An 18464-nucleotide genomic window follows, 5' to 3' on the forward strand; every position below is an offset into this window, starting at 1 on the left:
AAGATGCTCCTTAAAACTCCAGAACTTGCCTGAGAATCCTCAAGTTTTTAAGTTTTCTCCAGTTTAAAACTAATTGATGATAGTTGTCTATACAAACTTGGGTACATTGCAAACAGGAACTCCTAAAAGCAAATTCAAGCTTTGAAAACCTCCAATTTAGGGGAATCATTAGAGCGTTACACACGGCAGACGACTGAAACATAGACGGATTAAATGCATTTGTCACAACATGGTTTTTTGCATGCGCGGGTTTCTTTGAATCCGATAAAAACAGAATAAATGTTTGGAGTTTGGAGAACTTTTGAATATCACTTTCCTCAGAAAACCTTCACAAACATACACTGTGAAAACACCCACTACATGTTACATCTCCCCGCAATCGAGTTACTCCTCCAGGAATTTAGCCTGAAGTGTGACGGCAGAGGAACAATTGTTTTTGTTTAGAGTAAATTTTCCCTTCGAGCTACTGGCATGATTTCTCACTCTTACTGTAGCGTTTGAAGTGTGCTGCAGCCTCCCCCAAGGTTTGGTTCACTTGAATTTTGACTGCAGCTTTGTTCCTACACTGCCATAAAATTCCCCTGTTTTTCAGAACAACTTGAGCTGCAGCGTAACATTTGTGAGTCTGAAAGACTGCAGTGTAAAAGTTGGGTTCTCTCCAGACAATGAATCCCCCCCCTCATTTAGAGCAGTCTTAACTTCCTCCACCTCAGTTTTGAGGTTCGCGTGAGAGTTTTCGGGCCTGTAAAGGTCCTACGAGAGGAGAAATGACTTACTCTTCATGTCGTATTCTCTCTTTTCCTCTACGTCTGCCTCTCTGCTCACTTCCCTCCTACTCATACCTCTGTTCTCACCCTGTTACTATTCCTCTATCTATCATCCCGTGATGCCTCATTGATGGATCCACACAGCTTCAAGTGAGTACACCTGCTTTTCACGGGCGTCATCGATTCTCCAAACGCCCAAACTCGCTCTTCTTTTTCCCCACTTCGGTTGTGTTTGCATGAACTTTTAGTGATATATTTTAAGAGCCTAAAAAATATCAGACATAATGTGACTTCAGATATGTAAAACATCCTCTGACATTTAGTTCTGTCACTATAAACATTAACTTAATCTGTAATGAAGCATAGAGTATAGACGACTGATCCAGAAATAAAGAATACAGTATATAAATGGCTCAATAAATAAATTAATGACATTTATATAATAATAATAATAGACATTTCTGCTGTGAATTGCCTCTGTTTTTATTTACTTTTGTATTAATCCCATTTAATTGAGCATTTTATTTATAATTTATTCATTTTTAAATGTTTTTTTATGTATTTATTTCTGTATTCTTGTCCCTCCTTATCTAATTTTACTTCAGAAGAGAAAGATCTTCATCACCTGATATTTGTTATGCCTGAACAAACTAAATAAACTCTTTGTTTTCACGACTGAATAAACTGAATAAACAAACTGACCGTAAAGGACAAGACAATTTCATGCTGTTTTACTTTGTTTATATGTGGTGGACCCTGCCCATTCTGGGGACTTATTTTCCTCTGAGAACAGCTTGTTTATTCAGTTGTGGAAAAGATAAATATTTCTGAGTTTGTATTATTACCTCATTAATATTGTGAATATTTTAATTTCTTCTCCAAAACCACATAGTGCCCCTCTAACTTAATTATTTCTGATACAGACAAATTAAAGATGAAATATATTAATGTTTTATTTTTGATGCATTCAATGGCATATCAATGTATTTATTGAGCCATTTTTTATCTTTCTTTCTGATTTGGGCAGATTCAGTTGTCCATAACAGAGCGACATCATCACGTTTACAACATTTAAACAAGATTTAAATAAATGAATCACTGAGGTTGAGGCCTGTCTTAGCAGTCACATGAATCCAGTAATGTGAGTCAGATTTGGTATCACTTTCAGCAAAAGAGCGTGATTTCATCTCCATGTTGCTCAAAGAAATTAAAATTGCCCGAGATGAAAAATGAGGAATAACACTCAGCTGACATTTATAAATGATTTATGCCTTGAAGACATAGCATTAGTGAATAATTCATAACATTCCCCTAGAAACACTTTTTGAGGCAAAACATATACATTGATTCTCGTCTTACATAACCTCACAGGGTCTGGATAGTTACCCGTTGCCAATATGATGATGTTATGGCTAACAAGAGCAGACTCTGCTCGTTAGACCCCATCGTCTCATTTCCATTAGCCAATACTTTTGCTCGGGCAGGGGTGATAATCTTGCCCTCCCTATGCCTTTGGGCTTTTCTCCCCCGCCCTTATTATAGTGGTTGTCAGTAATACTGTGGGTCATAGCTGTGTCGGTGCTTTAGTGAGGACAGTAAAAAATAGGATGCCCATCACGGTCCAAAGCTCCTTGGCCCTCCCCCACTGCTCAGAGCTCCTAGTCCAAATTGCAAGCTGCTTGGCTTACTGAGCTAACTAGCTAATGGCAGCCACAGTTAGCAGGCTACTCTGATCACATGATGCCCTCTATTGGTTTGGAGTACTAAATTGCAAGGTGGCCAGTTCTTACATATCGCACCTTTTTTAATGCAATCTAATTCATAAAAACAGTCTACAGTATGTTTTGTGTTGTAGTGATATCTACTGAAGTAGCATGCTAACCTGCTAGCCCTATGTCTGAAAACCTCAATTCAAAGCTCCTGTGTAGCTAGCAGTTACTCTGATGATATGCTGCCCCTCTTTGTTGGCAGCATGAATTCAACAGGTAGCATATTCTTACATATTGCACCTTTAAAACAATTGCTGGGAGGGCAGAGAGGGACTCATGCACACACAGGCGTCCTGGCCACCAAAACAAAGAACAGAGAAGCTCAGATCACAACACACATTGAGGGAGTGGGACGTGTTTCTGTTAGGACGCCATTACACGTCTTTGTACTGCAAGTTGTTGCTAGATGCCACATAAATGTGCAGGAAGATCTGCACATGTATATGCAATTTGAGACAACTACCAGTTTTTAAAGGATGCCGGATACTCTGTCCAAACTGCGGGAAAAACATGTACTTGATAAGTCAAGCGGAACAGTGCAGGGCAATATATGCCAAACACAGAGCGAGCCAACCAACAGGGATATTCTGGACTGAAAAAATACTAATTTGAATGCAAATAAGATGACCCCCTTTGTAGCACTGTGTGTTTGCAATGTTAAATTATTTACTTTACTCGCCTATTTCTAAGTGCTTAACTCATTTTGTCTGCACCCTTTATGTCTCAAAGGGAAAGGAAAAGTTCCTGACCATTCTGCATCGCTACATGGACATCCACGGGACGGTGTACTACGAGACGCAGCGTCCCCCGGAGGTGCCTGCCTTCGTCAAGAACCACGGTCTGCTGCCTCAGCAGGAGCTGCAGCAGCTCCTCAGAAAGGCCAAGGTAGGAGGAGCCTTACAGAGGCTTTGATGCAAAGATGTTTGAATACACAAAATCTGCATAATACTGACATGTTTTTATACAAGTCTTACACAAGTGTTGACCTGGATTTGAGCATCTCATTGTATAAACTTGAGATCTCCGCCTCTTTTTCCTGTCAAGCTCTTTATCGGGTTTGGCTTCCCCTACGAAGGTCCCGCCCCTTTGGAGGCCATAGCCAATGGCTGCATCTTCCTCCAACCCAAGTTTAATCCCCCTCACAGCTCTCTCAATCATGAGTTCTTCAGAGGAAAACCCACCTCCAGGAAGGTAGACACCATTACTTGGAAGCCATCACTTTTATCTTTTATTTTTATCAGCACTACTTAAAACACACTACGACACTATATAGTTTTGGAGAAGAAATTCAAACTCAGAAACTTTTTTCTATTTATGATTTATTCATCTTTTAATGAACTGACTTTTTCATCACAGTGAGTCGAGATTGTCTGTGTGTGAGTCCACATTTCTGATTCTGACCCTAATACTGTCATTTTACTTTGTACTTCCACTTTCCTGTTAGCAAATGTAGATTAACCTAACTCTTAATAACCATTTTTTATACATACATCAAACCTCTACACAGGACCATATATATACTATATACCTTGATACCTACATGCAACAGTTGAATAAGAAAAAAGGTGATTAATCCAAAAATCTGTCTTAAATTTGGTTAAGGATTATCTCGAAGGGTCTTAAAAAGTATGAAAGAGTAGCATCTCCAGCTAAATGATCTTACTGTCTTTACTAATGGTTCACGAAGGCTTTATTTATCATACTATGGCTCCAAAAACATGCTGTGAACACATCTTAAGAGCTGATGAGAAAACAAACTAAAATATTTTCATTTATACATATCTATAAAATGACTCTTTATGACCCATTTTACCTTAAACTAGAGATGGGATTTATGGCTCTTTGAGGGGAGCCGGATCTTGGTGAGCCGTTCCTTTCAAAGAGCCGTTCAAAAAACTGGCTCATTTGACTGATTTTTATATTTATTAAGTTTTAAGAAGCCAGCCTGGTGGTAACTCATTTTATCTTGGAAATAATCACTGGGAGGTATGATGGGGTGAGATTTGGAACAAAATAATACAAAATTAGATATCCCACCAATATCTGAGTTTGAATTATTCTGAAATATTGAACCGGACTTAAAAGAAATATTTTTCTGACAAATATTGCATTTTGCCTTACTGTCTTCCACAAGAGAAAAGTGCATCCAAATGCTGCTCCGTTTCCTTTGGCTCATTTTGTCCAAACAACAACGTCAGACACACGACAGACTGACTGTCCTCCTAATTAAGACCGCTGCAGCTGCTCTGCTCTCCGAGGCAGGGGCAGTCACGTGTTTCTGTTTTTTTTTTTGTTTGTTTTTTACGCAAAGGCAGCGTGCACAACTCGGGTGGCGTCATGCTACATTTGCATATCTAATAAGCACCTGCAGCTGGGCTGGCTCCTCCCCATGTAACTTTTTTTTCCCTCCTGTTCTCTGTCCCACTCAGGGGAGGAGCAAAGGAGGAGCTTTTGTGTGCGTCTGCGTGAAACACAGTGATATAAAAAAAAAAAAAAAAAGAACGGTTCCCAGCTGCGACTCGGTTCCCATCGTTCATGTTAACGAGCCGTTCAAAAGAATCGGTTCGTTCGTGAACGTCACAACACTACCTTAAACTTAATGACAACCTCCAATAGAGCGCTTTAAAGTAGATAAACATATTTATCTTGACATATTATTTCCTCTCCTAGCTAATATCAACATTAAGCAAAGGAAAATGGCGCAAATTTAGGTGAAATACAATTTGAATCCCTCCAATCCGTCTTCCTATTCAAATAAATTGCAGTAACTGCGATTCAAACATCTCAGTAACACTGCATTTCTTAATAACAAGCTTAATTTAACCAAGTAATATGAAGTGCTTATTAAGCATTACAGACTTACCATTGCATTGGGCTAATCCACTAGTAATTTTGCTACCTCAACTCACACATGCTCTTCACACTTGGAACATTCTCACTATAATTTAACTCAGTATTACACACAATGTGAAACTAAACTCTGACAAATCTTGTGCCATTAAAACTAGATGGTAACAAAACAAAACTCCCTGATACAAATAACTAGAGACCATCTTGCGGCTGCTAGATATGCATTCTGTGCAGATCTTGTCTTCAGTCGATGTTTTATTGTGACTGTTAATCACATTTATTCCTCCCTCAGGTGTCCTCTCAGCATCCGTATGCAGAGCAGTATATTGGCAGACCACATGTCATCACCATTGACTTCAATAACTCTGAAGAGTTTGATGCAACCATCCGTGAGATCATGAGGATCAACGTATGTTCAGGTTTTTTGTGTTCGCTTCCCAAACTCACTTAAAATAATGGCTTTCTAATATTACAGTCCACCAAATACACTTTACACTGCTGCTTAATGATGATAATAATGGTAATTCACTCCCTTTGCACTCCTTAGTCTGGTCTGACCCACTTTCGAAGCCCTCAGCTTTTAATAGAGCTCTTAATCACAGCATCTGACATTACAGCAAAATGCTTAGCTGGCTCCCTCTCCGCTATCCGCACTGCTAATTGCTTGAGATATTGAGCAGCTCAGTAGGTAAACTGTGCACACACCTGGGTTTACATGGCACTTTTCCAGAGGCCAGCCCCACAGGCAGCCCGCATTATCCGCAGCAGATCATATTAATCAATCACGCTGTGCTCAATCTGTCACCACAACAACACTGAGCCCGCAGCCAAGCCTCTCGCGGTGCCGAGACGCATGTGGGCCTCCACCTGCCAGGTGTGTTAAATAGGCCTTGTGTTTTCCTGCTGATAGAGGCAAAATGAAGTACCAGTTGTGAATCTGGTGAATGCTTGGGGTAAGAAAAAAACAATGCTAATCACACAAGCTGACTGTAAAATCACCTTTAATGTAAAAGATTAAATGAAAACAAAGAGCAGCTTTATTTTCCATTATGTTGACCAACGTACAGTAGCTGATAACGACTGGACATGTGCGGTAAATTTGTGGTTTGCAGTCGAAAGTGTTGAAAGTGGTTGCCAGTTTGTTGCACCAGCTAATCGTGCCAATGCTAGCTAGCAAACGTTTACGTTGCTAATGCGCTAATGATGTTAACATTGCCCACACTAGCTAACGTTAACTTTGCCAACACCACCTAATGTTAACGTCGCTAATGCTACCTAGCTGACGGTGGGCAATACAGTATGCTGGGCGCAAACTGTAGAATGCCATTTTTACAGGGTTTTTTTTCCACAAACTGGCAACTACCAAGAGTCTTGATGCTGAGGAAACAAGAAGCGTTATACCATCGGTACACAAACCTTGTCAGAAGCTGGTACCAGCTGTCAGAATTCTTCCCTTTTGTGGTCCAAATAGTACTGACCAATCACGTTTGAGTAGGTTTTGCTGGCGCACAGGTAAACAGTTCATGAGGACGATGATTTAGCTTTTTATCAGCTTTCATTTATGTACATTCATATGCAGATATCAGATTAGTATACCAAGATTCACGGGAGAGGAAGCCCTTATTAGCCCAGATTTCCGTTATCTGAACAACCTTGAAACATTAAGCTTGGCCAGCGGAGAAAAATCTTTATCAGATCATATCAATGGGTTCCGAGATTAGACAGATGATGACAAAATCTTCCTACCAGCACCTCTAGAGCTCATTTATTAACAGGTAATATCTAACTTGTTTAATCTGTACAAAGAGTTTATATTTAAAAACGACAAATCTCCTTTTAATGGGAGCTGATGTGTATCTGTCGGCTGTGACCGGTAACTTCCTGGAGTCTAAGCTGGTTTCCTGGCAACTGGTCACTTTGGTTTCTGTTCAAATTAATAAGATGTAACATGTTAATTAGTTAGCTTTAGAGGTGCTTGTGGGTGTATTTTGTGACTTTCAGGTTCAGCCAACCTGAAAGTGCTGTCGGTTTTCTCATCTTACTCTTGATAAGAATAAAAAGTGCATTTGCCAAAATCAATAATAGTAGCTCTGTATCTGTAATACAGTGTTTAGGTTCAGCAACATAAATCTTTCTGTAGAATCATGTGCATAATATTCAGATGGCTGCAGGCGCGACGCCATCGGTAGTCTGAGTACCACACAGCGGTTCACTCGTACTGTATGTACTCACAGCCAGCTCAGCACATAAAGTTCTTTACTCAACACATTTTCAGATGAGCTTTGTTTGTGATGCTGCCGCTCATGTTGTTGACGTTCGACAGAGCTGAAGAGCTGCCTCCCCGTCTGAAACCCTGTTGCCTCACATTTTAATGGCACCATGGCAACAGTGCGTGATGGAAATGAGGAAACAGGCAGCTGATAAAGAAGCACTAAAACGGCTGTGACACCTGCCTTAGTGTACAAGCCAGCTGGGTTTGTTTGCCTTATTCTGGACACGGCTGCTCCGAGTACAATCACCTAAGACGTTTTTATTTTATGTCACTGATTGACGGCATGAAATAATGAATGTCGCTCACATATTTCTGTGGTCGAGAAATGCAATCAGTTTGGGTATATAAACTGCACAGTCGTTTTAAAAATGTTTTTCCGCTTTTCAATTCAAATCGCCCCTCTATGAAGCATTTTTCTCACTCTGCCTCTGATTCTATTATATAAAGATGCCCAAAAGGCAAATTGCACTGCAGAATAGCTGATAAAGTGCCAGATACATTTCATTAAACTCAGATGAAATAAAGTAATAAGAGAGTGCTAAAAGGAACACAACACTAAAAGGAACCATTTATCAATTTAAAAGCCTGAGTGCTTTGGAGGCCTGATGGTAAACAATGAGATCTCACTTTAGCTACCACAGGAGACATTCAGAGAGTGTGCTGCGCTGGAAATCCTCGCAGAAAACATCCTGCGTTCAGCAATCCTGCTATATTTCATGATCACTTCTCTCAGAACGCTGTAATTAATATAATCCTACTTCTTTCTGTCACTGCTGGGTTTTCTACGAGGCTGTTGCCATAAAACACTAGAAAGAAGAGGAGAGGATATTGATCAGTGCTCTCTCAGTGAATTTGAATCCACTGCTTGCCTTCAAAAATCAGAGAATACGACACTGATAAATGTGCCCAAAGGACCCAGAATGCACAGAACCAGGAGCCTCATCAGTACCGGGTGACCAGTGGTCCACTGTCACTTTAATCCATTGTTTGACGTATTGATGCAGTCATCACTAAAAATAATGAAATCAATTTTCAAAGCTGTCACCTGTGATGTATTAGCTCATTGATTTTAATGTGAGGCTTGTGGCATGATATAAGCCTTTCACAATTACGCTAATGAATATGTCAGCTTTGATTAACTGTCAGATGCTCGGCTGCTGTGATTACAATGGCTTGATTCTGTGGACACACACACACACACACACACACCGCACTGTTTCTGCATCTGTGTGCACATCTGTGTTTTGCAGGTGGAGCCGTTCCTGCCCTACGAGTACACCTGTGAGGGGATGCTTGAAAGAGTTCACGCCTACATTCAGAACCAGGTGGGTGTCCAAACTCAGCAGGCAGCTGGTGAGGGTCATAATGATGTGATGGAAGTGATGTGTCGGTGCGTATGTTGCCTCCCAGCAGCTCGGGTCGGTCACAGTTTGGTGGTGAGCAGAACACAAAAATAAATGAAATGTGAGCTGGAACCATGAGATTAATTGTTACTTGTTCTGGCTCAACTGCTGCGGCTCTATGCAGCCGGTGACACTCCCTCGAGTGACCTGTGGTTATAATAGACCAGTGCAGTGTAGTCTTTTGCGACTGAAAGTATTACAGCTTAATTCAGAAGTAATATGTAATAACAAGTTGCCATTTTAATCATTAGAGAAGGGTTTAACAGACAGACTTCACAAAAGGGTCTAATGAGTTGCATTATGGAAAACATAGGATCCAATGTTTTAGGAGCTCGATTCATATAATTTAAGACATTTCTGCCTCTACGGTGTCAATTTTGGCCTTTGTTTTTAAAATATTATCATGACTTACTTTCAGGATGTGTAAAATTGAATCACCTCAGTCTTACCTGGTGATATTTCCCTGCCTTTTTATGGCGTATGTTTCTAAACATGTTGCCACCAACTGCTGATTAATGGATTGTCTGGAGGGTGAATCACATCACCTTCACGTAAAAACATTGCTCTGTACCCTGCGTCTTCAACAGGCGAACCGCGACCCTGAGGTGGTCTTCAGAGTTACTGCCAAATTATTGTTTGATCATATTTAAAAGTTTTATTAAAAAAAAGTAAAAGTGGCTGAAACACACACACTAACATGAATCCAACATATTAAAAAATGTCTCAACACTGATGATAGTATACCCACGAATCTTCATGCAATCGTGAGCAAGCTAACCAAACCACACGCGCTGTGCTGTGCCTATCAATTACGATTAACTCCTCAGCGAACTGCATATTATGGAATATATTGACCAGTTATCTGTATTTTTATCCCAAATGTACAGAATGGATCGTTTTCCTAACTTACTCCGACTTACCCTTACCACCGGACAATTTGCAGAGGTCGAGGCTAACGCAGCTAACATTAGCTATGCTACAACTATTGTTGGCCACTTGTTTATACATGGCAGTACAGGTTGCCCTACGTGTTATTATTGGTCCAGTTTAATGTGCAACATCTGGGTTAACAGGACTTTATACAATATGTCATAGGGGCTTCTAAGTCTGCCTCTCTATCAGCTAAGGGGTCGAAAATGGGCCCGTGTGGCCTGCCATACTTGGGATCCTAGCAGCATTTTGTGTCTTTGTGATACAGTACAGTCAGCGTTTGCTTTTGGCCCATGGTCCACCGATAACTTTCATGTTTGGCCTCCAAGGAAAAAAGTTTGCCCACCTCTGCTATATCCTATACTGCCTTAATAGCGGTCAACAACTCCACAGGGAACCTTTTGAAGTTTATTTTGCATTTGTAGTTCGCAGCCAATATGAGCAAACACAGTCAGCTTTTCCAAGAACTGACAGTCTACCCTTTTCAAGAATGTGTCTTGACGGTTGTAACACGACACTAGGAGAGAATATGAATGTGGGAAGGAGGTATAATATCTCTGCATTAGAATGGACGGTGTATGAGCCTCTTCTCATTAGCTCAGTCTTTATCATCAGGCGTCTCAGCTCCTTTGTTGACAGGGGGGGGGGGGAATTAATTGGCTCTTTTCTGTAGCCTCAACTGATTTGGAGGGACTTGCGGTGCATGTGGGATACTTGTACCAAAGCCAATTTTATTTAAGTGTTTATTGAGCATTTTTAGTCATTTATCTCTTGGAACAGATGCACACCATCTAAACCAAACAGTATCAGTCAATCATTTGTCCATTACATTACCCTGACGTTGGCATTTTTCGGTTGAATGTGTGCTGACTTTGACTTTCAGCATGTGTTTGGAGGAATTTAAGAGATGATTCTCACATGCTGAATGGATAATTACCTGATAGAGAAGAAATACAACAGCAATTGCATTTTTATAACTGCACAAGATCTTCTTCTCAGAGCATTTATGTGTCCATGTAGATAATCTGAATTCAACTAATACGCTGAACTTCTATTTAAAAGTCTCCCATTCTGGGATTTCTCAGTTGCTTGGCCCCAATATATATGCCTCGGCTACGCTGCCAGGGTCAGCAATTAAATTCTGTGGAGACGCCAGCTGCAAACTTAATAGACTAGCACGGTGACTGTCTCACAGTGATGGTCCTCGAGGACAGTAATGAAAGAGCAAAATAACTCTCATACATAAATGGACTTATCATCCAACCTTTTACACACATCAGCATGGGAATTAATCAAAAGTCAGGATCTAATGTTTAATGGATATTTTTTACTGTAATCCAGTTCATGAAGAAGTCTTTATGAATATTATGACTGTCATTCTGAATCATTCAGTCAATTATGTCATGATTAATGCACAGTTGACATTGACAGATGTCTTTGTTAGGTCAACTTGATATTAAACAGGATAATACAGCCTGTCATAACACTATGTTACCTTATAGTACCTGACGCTGCACTATGTTACCTTACTTTGAAAATACCATGTAGGCACTTAATACAAGTCTTTTGGATCAACACGTTTTGTTTTTATATTGAGCCAAATTGGCTGAAAAAACATGTCAATTCCATCACTTCTATCATTTATTATGGTTCATTGACTTGCATAAAAATTAGCTTAGGTTGTACGGTTTTAGGGAAAAGAAGCATTTGAAGATACCCCGAATGACATCACAAAAAGCAGTACCAACGTAGGCACTGGTGGACCATTTCTAATGCACAGATCAAATAAAAATGTCATTAATTGTTATTACTGTCAAATGCTTGTCATTAACATTCATGAAGACTGACACGTGTGTGTCATGTCAGTCTTGTGCACACTCCCGTTATCCTGTACATCTACATGCGTTGTCATCCTCTGCTCCATCTATCATGCTGTGATGGTTGGTGTAATGTGTGGCAGTGGCAGGTTAAGGAAATGCCTCTGCTCGGCTCTGACACCATCTCTTTCCGAGCTGTCAGACACACACACACAAACACACACACACAGTCAACACTCCGTGACCGACTGTGACTGCCCGCCCGGTGTGTACGAGGCCAGACTCCCAATCAGACTCTCCTTTCTTCTCTTCCACTTTTCTTAACCTTCCTTTCCCCCCATTTTACACTTTCCCAATTTTATTTCAAACTTATCAACTTGTTTTTTTCAACTCTCCGACTGAATCTCTCATCCTCGTTATCTCTCACAATAACTTCCTCTCAACTCCCTCCGCTGGCAGAGCTCCAGCCCCACCATGACCCTCATACAATACACTGGCAGCTGAGTCTCTCTGCTCTTGTGAAGCTTTTCTGGATTATGTGACGGCACGTACAGCCAAGAACAAATAATGCATTTCACACTTTTCCCTGTCCTATTATTATTTGTATTGTATGCCTATAATTGAGAACGCATTCAACTGAGAAATCACTTGAATGACATTTAACTTGAGATATATACAGGTGGACACGCACATTAAGAGAGCAGCATGACGGAGATGTTTTTTGTACTCTGTCGTTGCTAACCATACAGAGTAGTGCAATTACAATTACCTGACATATTCTCTGGATACCTAATTGTATAACACCTCCTGAAGATGTCACCATCCCCCAGTATATGACAGATCATTAATAGATGGAGGCTTCAGTCGTGTACTACTACTAATGTAGGAGCTTAATTAATTTCTTTAATGTGATTTTAATATGTCCAGTAAGAAAAGAACAAGCCTAAAGAATAAATGAATGATGGCTGGATTCCATTTAGCTGCCTCAGTTTCGGTTACCTGGTATTTTGCATCGTGGCTCACTGTGATGGCTGACCGGGAGCAAAGCAGAGCCGTCACTAATGCTCTTAATGACACCTGTGCTCTTCCTTAATTTAACATCGCTCTGTCTGTTGGAACATGCACTCATCTCAGAGTGTTCAGTGCCAGAACGCATGAATCAGAAAGCCAAAAATTGCCACCTATGATTCACAGGAACTGATGTAGTTTGAACATCGCATTTTCAAAAAAAAAAAAACATGACTCACTTCACTGGTGATATCTGGGAATGCAGCAGCTTCACTAGAACTGTACAGTAGATGATGTCGGCCTGTTACAGTTATATCGCATCGGTGTGTATGTTTTCCAATATGTGCCAATATGAAAACTTTTCTTTTTTAGCTCACAATGCAGAATAAGATGCTTAGGGTGATTTATAATTATTAAATTCCAACTAAATTTAAAGTGTCAGTGCACTGATTTTATTTTAGATATTAAAGTTTATTGTTAAAGTGTAACATCCTGCCTGCATAACATCTTTGTTACAAATGTTGGATAACCACCTTTGAAGGACAATTGCAAAACAATGTGTGTGTATCAGTTGATATATCAATATAGGAAACTATTGCTTCCTAAAATCGGTGTCGGCATTGGCCCCAATAATGGAGCGTCAGTCGGGTTCAAGTTCTTTCCAACCTGTGTGGTCATCTGACATCTGGATTGACCAGAGTCACCTAAATCTACAAAAATAACACCTGGTTATGTTTTTAGATTTCCTTGATGTACTCTATGTTTAGGATCAGAAATGCTCTGACACCATTTCAACAGTGACAATGATTAACAAGAGAAAAACACCCTGAAGTATTCTGTTATTTTTTTCACAAGCCGCCACAAACAAACCAAATACTGTGAATGCCCACATAATAATAATAATAATAATAATAATAATAATAATATACTTTTGTCTGTTAAGGACTTTTATTAACAAGGTCACAAAGTGCTTTTTTAGAAAAAAAAAAAGTAGGTAAGAAACCAAAATATGAAATGATAGCAGTGGAAGCGCAGCAGAGAGAGAGAATAGGAGCCTAGTTATTGCCTGCGGGCACTAGAAGCCTGTTTAATAAACGGGTCTGGAGGCCAGTGGGACATGTCAGAAAAATGTTATTACCTGGGTCTTATGAATAGCCCCAGCTGGAGGGGGAATCTAATCAGGGCTCTCACCAGAGCCTAATTCTGCCTCCAGACCTCATTTGTTATTGGGCAGCATAACTGCATTCATATCATTTTGCTGGAAGATTGACGAGGACTCGTCAGCTCCGATAAGCACCTTTTGTCCTGTAACGGTTCTTTTATTATTTCCTGTATCAGCCGGATGTCTAATTTGTCACTGTTTTGTAGTGGGTATATTATTTTTTGTAGTTGACAGGTCAAAGGTTTTGCAATATAACACAGAAAATATCACTGACCAGGGTTGTTTTATCTTTGCACGTGCAGGACTTTTGCTCCCCACAGGCTCCATTTCCTCCAGTGAACTCATCTGGGGCTTGGCTGGGCAGCACTCCCAGTCCTTTCATCCTCCTGCCGAACTCCAGCATCCTGACATGGGCCGCCAACGCCAGCTTCTACACAGCCTGGCCGCCCCTCAGTGCACTACGGCTCTTGGTTTCATCGGCGGGCCAGTCGTGTGTGACGGCTTGCCAGACTGCAGGACTAATCTGTGAACCGGCCTTGTATCGTTTCATCAACATTAAGGAGGCCTTCAGCGGGTAAAGCCGATTGGGTTAATTTGTTAAATGACTATGCACAATTCGTTCTCAACAAAATGTGAAGAACAGTTTTGACGCTATGGCAAAGATGTCTATGTATTGTGTTGCAGAGATATCTACTGAAGTTAGCATGCTGACTAGCTAGCCACGTCATTCTGTCTTGTAATACCCACTTTGTTCCTCAGGAGGCGATAGTCTGATAGGATAGCTTAGGCCTCCCTCTTGTTCCTTTCCTGCTTCATGCCTATCCTGCTCCTACCTGTACCCTCCATGTCTTCATTGTCCCTGGAGTCAGAATCCTGGTTGTGGCCGCTAAAATCACCTTGGCACTGGTATTCCCTGACGTCAAACTGCTCGGTCTCAGAGGCTGTTTTTGGTCCCAGTCTGGCTGTGTTCAGAGAGAGGCTAATGAGCCCAGTACCTTTGCCTGATCACCCAGCTCTGGTTAAGTGGTTGTTGTCCAACTAGCTTCTGTGCTACATTAGCAGTGTATTATTGTAGTATTTGTTATTTTCTCTTGGTTGTGAAATGAAAAGTTCATTAAATGTGCTAATAGAAGATACATGCAGAAATACAGCCCTCTGGATGCCTATGGTTGTGATATCCATCACATCGGCCCTCTTTGAATACAAAACTTAAACTAAAATGAGATTGTGTTCTTGTCCAATGCACCATCCACACTATTGATTATTTTGTGAAACGCCTCATTAGGACCCTCTTGAAAACAAAGCAATGCACCTACAGGAGCTCATCCTGCAACAACAATACATTTGACGAACTATTACGCCTCATTTGCGCTTCTGTTTTCAAAATTATGCAGCTGCACGAAGCACAGAAGACACCAGCTCACCTTTTCTCTTCCCATTAGTCAGCAAGGTCCTGAAGGCGGCACTGTAACATTAATATTAAATATATTAGTGGAATAATCATTAATACCCTCTGGCACTCCTGCTACATTAATATTAAACATGTAAGTGTGTTTTATCAGCGGAGTAATAATTAATACCCTTTAAACTTGTCTTTGCTTCCAGGCTGGACATCCAGTGTGAGGGAGTGGAGTACGAGACGAACCATCTCTTCCCTGCCTTCTCAGCAGAGCATGCTGAATGTGGCCTGCAGCAGGACCCGCTGCTGTTCAGCTGCGCCGGCTCCAGTGCCAAATACCAGCGCCTTTGCCCCTGCAGGGACTACCGTACCGGCCAGGTGGCTCTGTGCAGGGACTGCCTATGACCACACGGGGAACCTGTGGACGGAGGGCAGGGTCCTGGCTGCCTCGTGAGACTCTCTTTGCTGTAAAACGCAAACAATGACTCTGCTCCCTTACCTCTGACCAAGGGGCAGGCTGCCAAAGTAGGTATTACCTCTCAGGGAACTGCATGATTGTACTTTGAATGTGGCGGGTTTAGATGGCTGCATTAGGACCACAGTCTTTACAGAAGTCATGCTGAAATGTGTCACGTGATGGATCAGTTAGATTAGTAAAGACATCATGAGCAATCAAAAGGAAAGCATTGATTAAAAAACATGTTTCAAATGCTTGAATTTCACAAGTGTGTTTACTCAGTGTTGTGTGAGTACGTACAGTATCATAGTGGAGTTTGGATATTTGTACTAGATGCACCCAAAGCCATTTACACCATGTTGAGATGTACAATTTTACATGTTCTGTAATTAATATATTTGTACATAAGTGTTGTTTAATAAAACACGGGAGAAAAACAAAAGATGTTCCCATTATTCATAATAGGATATGAGTGGAAATTGTTATAATTAATTTTCTTTTAAGTCATTTAAATTATAAGATAACATCAATCTTCTATGGTCAGCTTCACAAAGCGTGTGGGGAAATATCCTAATTACTTCTTGCAGCCTGTGATTTATATGCAAACTGTGCTGAGTCGGACTCATTAGTTTGAAAAGCAGTCTTCGGATACAAGATGACAATAGAGTTGGGTTTATTCCTGTTATAGTATTTCTGCCTCAATGTTTTGGGTCTTCTTAGCTCCCTCTTATTGGAGCAGATATTTCTGTACAATACAATTTTCCTCAGCACCGCTTCTTTACTCTCTCCCTCACAGAGGCCAGACATATTAGTATTGTAGATAAAGATAAACTTTCTTTCATCGGAGGACCCAGTGTGGAAGTACAGAGACGGACGACAACAGCCTGTTCGGAGATGAGCTGCAGAATTACTGTGCGCTGAATGATGTGCGGTTGCAGCAGATAAAATCACAGTTTTTCTCAGCTTGACAAAAATACAGCATTATTTTGGTGTGGTGAATCACTGTTGGCAGGCAGAAAGCGGCACAGTGTTTAAAGTAGTTATGGGTTTTTACTAGTGTGTGAAACAGTTTTTGCTTGCTGTTATGTTCTTGCTCAGCCACAAATCTGATGTTTCTACTATAAAGCTTTAGCAGTCTAAGTTGAACAAATGACGAGATATCTTCCGTTACAATAACAGTACTACCACAACAGAAAAATGTTTAGTGTGTCACATGCAGATTGCCACAAAAACCACAACCCTGCCACATCTGGGCGCATTTTTCAGTATAAAAGCCAGGATGCTCTGTTAGCTATTCTGACCCACAATCCTTTGCCAAATCAAATCAAATCAATTTTATTTATATAGCCCAAAATCACAATCACATTACCTCAATGGGCTTTACAATCTGTACAGTGAGCAACATCCTCTGTCCTTAGACCCTCGATTCAAGTGAAAAACTGAAGAAAAAAAAAAAAAAAAAGGGAATAAATCTCAGGAAGTTACCAATTCAAAGACATTTTTATTCTTTTTACTCCAAATGTTGCACTACACACTGCAATGGATGCATGAGCAAGAGGTCAAAGTTCAAGGTGCAATGTGATAACGGGGTCCTTTGTAAGTGCAGCTGCAGCAGTCTCAAAAGTAAAAATGAAAATTGTTTTATGTACAAAATTCCCTCTTAAATGTTTCCCAAGACAGTGTTTTCTTGCTGAGTGGGACAATAAAACTTTAATAAGATGGAGGATACCGAGTTGATTAGTCTAACTCAGACTGCTGAAGCGTCATATCAGCCTGCGCTAACCCTCAGAGAGCATTTATGCACAGAACAGGACTGTGGATCGTGTTCTCCATCTCCTACAGTAGAACTGTGTCAAAGAGAACCAGTAGAGTAGACTTGGTAAAAGGGGAACCTAGCCTTTGAGGACTAGGCTGGCAATATAGTAAAATGACTCATGTCTCCCAAGGCTCACAGGAAACTGCAGCAGGGCTTAACAACTGAAGACTGTTCGAGCTCATGGAGCACAATAGGACTCCACCGGATAGCATGTGTCACCAAATGAAAGGCACATTAAAGAAGACATATGTAAAGTTTTTTCCACTGAAGTTTCTCCGAGGCATATTTTCACTTGCTTGAGGCAAAGAATGTATATATTATGAGACACCCATTTGTAAACCATTTTACTAGAAGATCATAGTTAAAGGCTGTAAAATATCTTGCCCTCAAGAAGCTTACGGGTTTTTTTCCACACAGATCTTTATTGAGAAAGAACAAAGACACTAAGAGAAAAGATGTTGGGAAATTCGTTCACATTTCTTCCAATCATTTATACAGTCCCATAGACCATTTTGAGTTTAGTATCATTTTTCTTTCTGTAGTGCTATATGTAGTCTTCAGATATGTGTCTGTATTTCCATGAATGGTGCGAATTTTAGTTGAAAACATTAAAAGATAACAAAAAATATCAATTGAATGTAAAGAAATAATAGTTCTTACATTATGTGTATCTATTGCATTACAGAGATATCTACCTAATTTAGCATGCTAACAAGATAGCCCACTACTAGCACAGAAAGTTCCTGTGCTAGTAGTGTAAACGCCAATACCCCAGCCGCCCGAGCTCCGACTCTGTACTGCTAACTGCACAGCT

At 40.5% G+C, this 18464-nt stretch overlaps 1 protein-coding gene across 1 annotated transcript in view; it reads left to right on the forward strand.

The window, feature by feature from the left end:
- The window catches only part of LOC141018954 (alpha-1,6-mannosylglycoprotein 6-beta-N-acetylglucosaminyltransferase B-like), a 68625-nt gene extending 52349 nt beyond the window's left edge, over positions 1 to 16276 (forward strand). Inside the window, exons 13-18 of the mRNA XM_073493708.1 lie at positions 3266 to 3421; positions 3581 to 3727; positions 5679 to 5795; positions 8909 to 8983; positions 14281 to 14552; positions 15584 to 16276. Coding sequence (XP_073349809.1) covers positions 3266 to 3421; positions 3581 to 3727; positions 5679 to 5795; positions 8909 to 8983; positions 14281 to 14552; positions 15584 to 15782 — 966 coding nt within the window. The 3' untranslated portion in view covers positions 15783 to 16276. The remainder of the gene's footprint in view (positions 1 to 3265; positions 3422 to 3580; positions 3728 to 5678; positions 5796 to 8908; positions 8984 to 14280; positions 14553 to 15583) is intronic.
- The last annotated feature ends 2188 nt before the right edge of the window (positions 16277 to 18464 follow it).

The sequence above is a fragment of the Pagrus major genome, chromosome 23, assembly GCF_040436345.1.
Source record: "Pagrus major chromosome 23, Pma_NU_1.0".
NCBI lineage: Eukaryota > Metazoa > Chordata > Actinopteri > Spariformes > Sparidae > Pagrus > Pagrus major.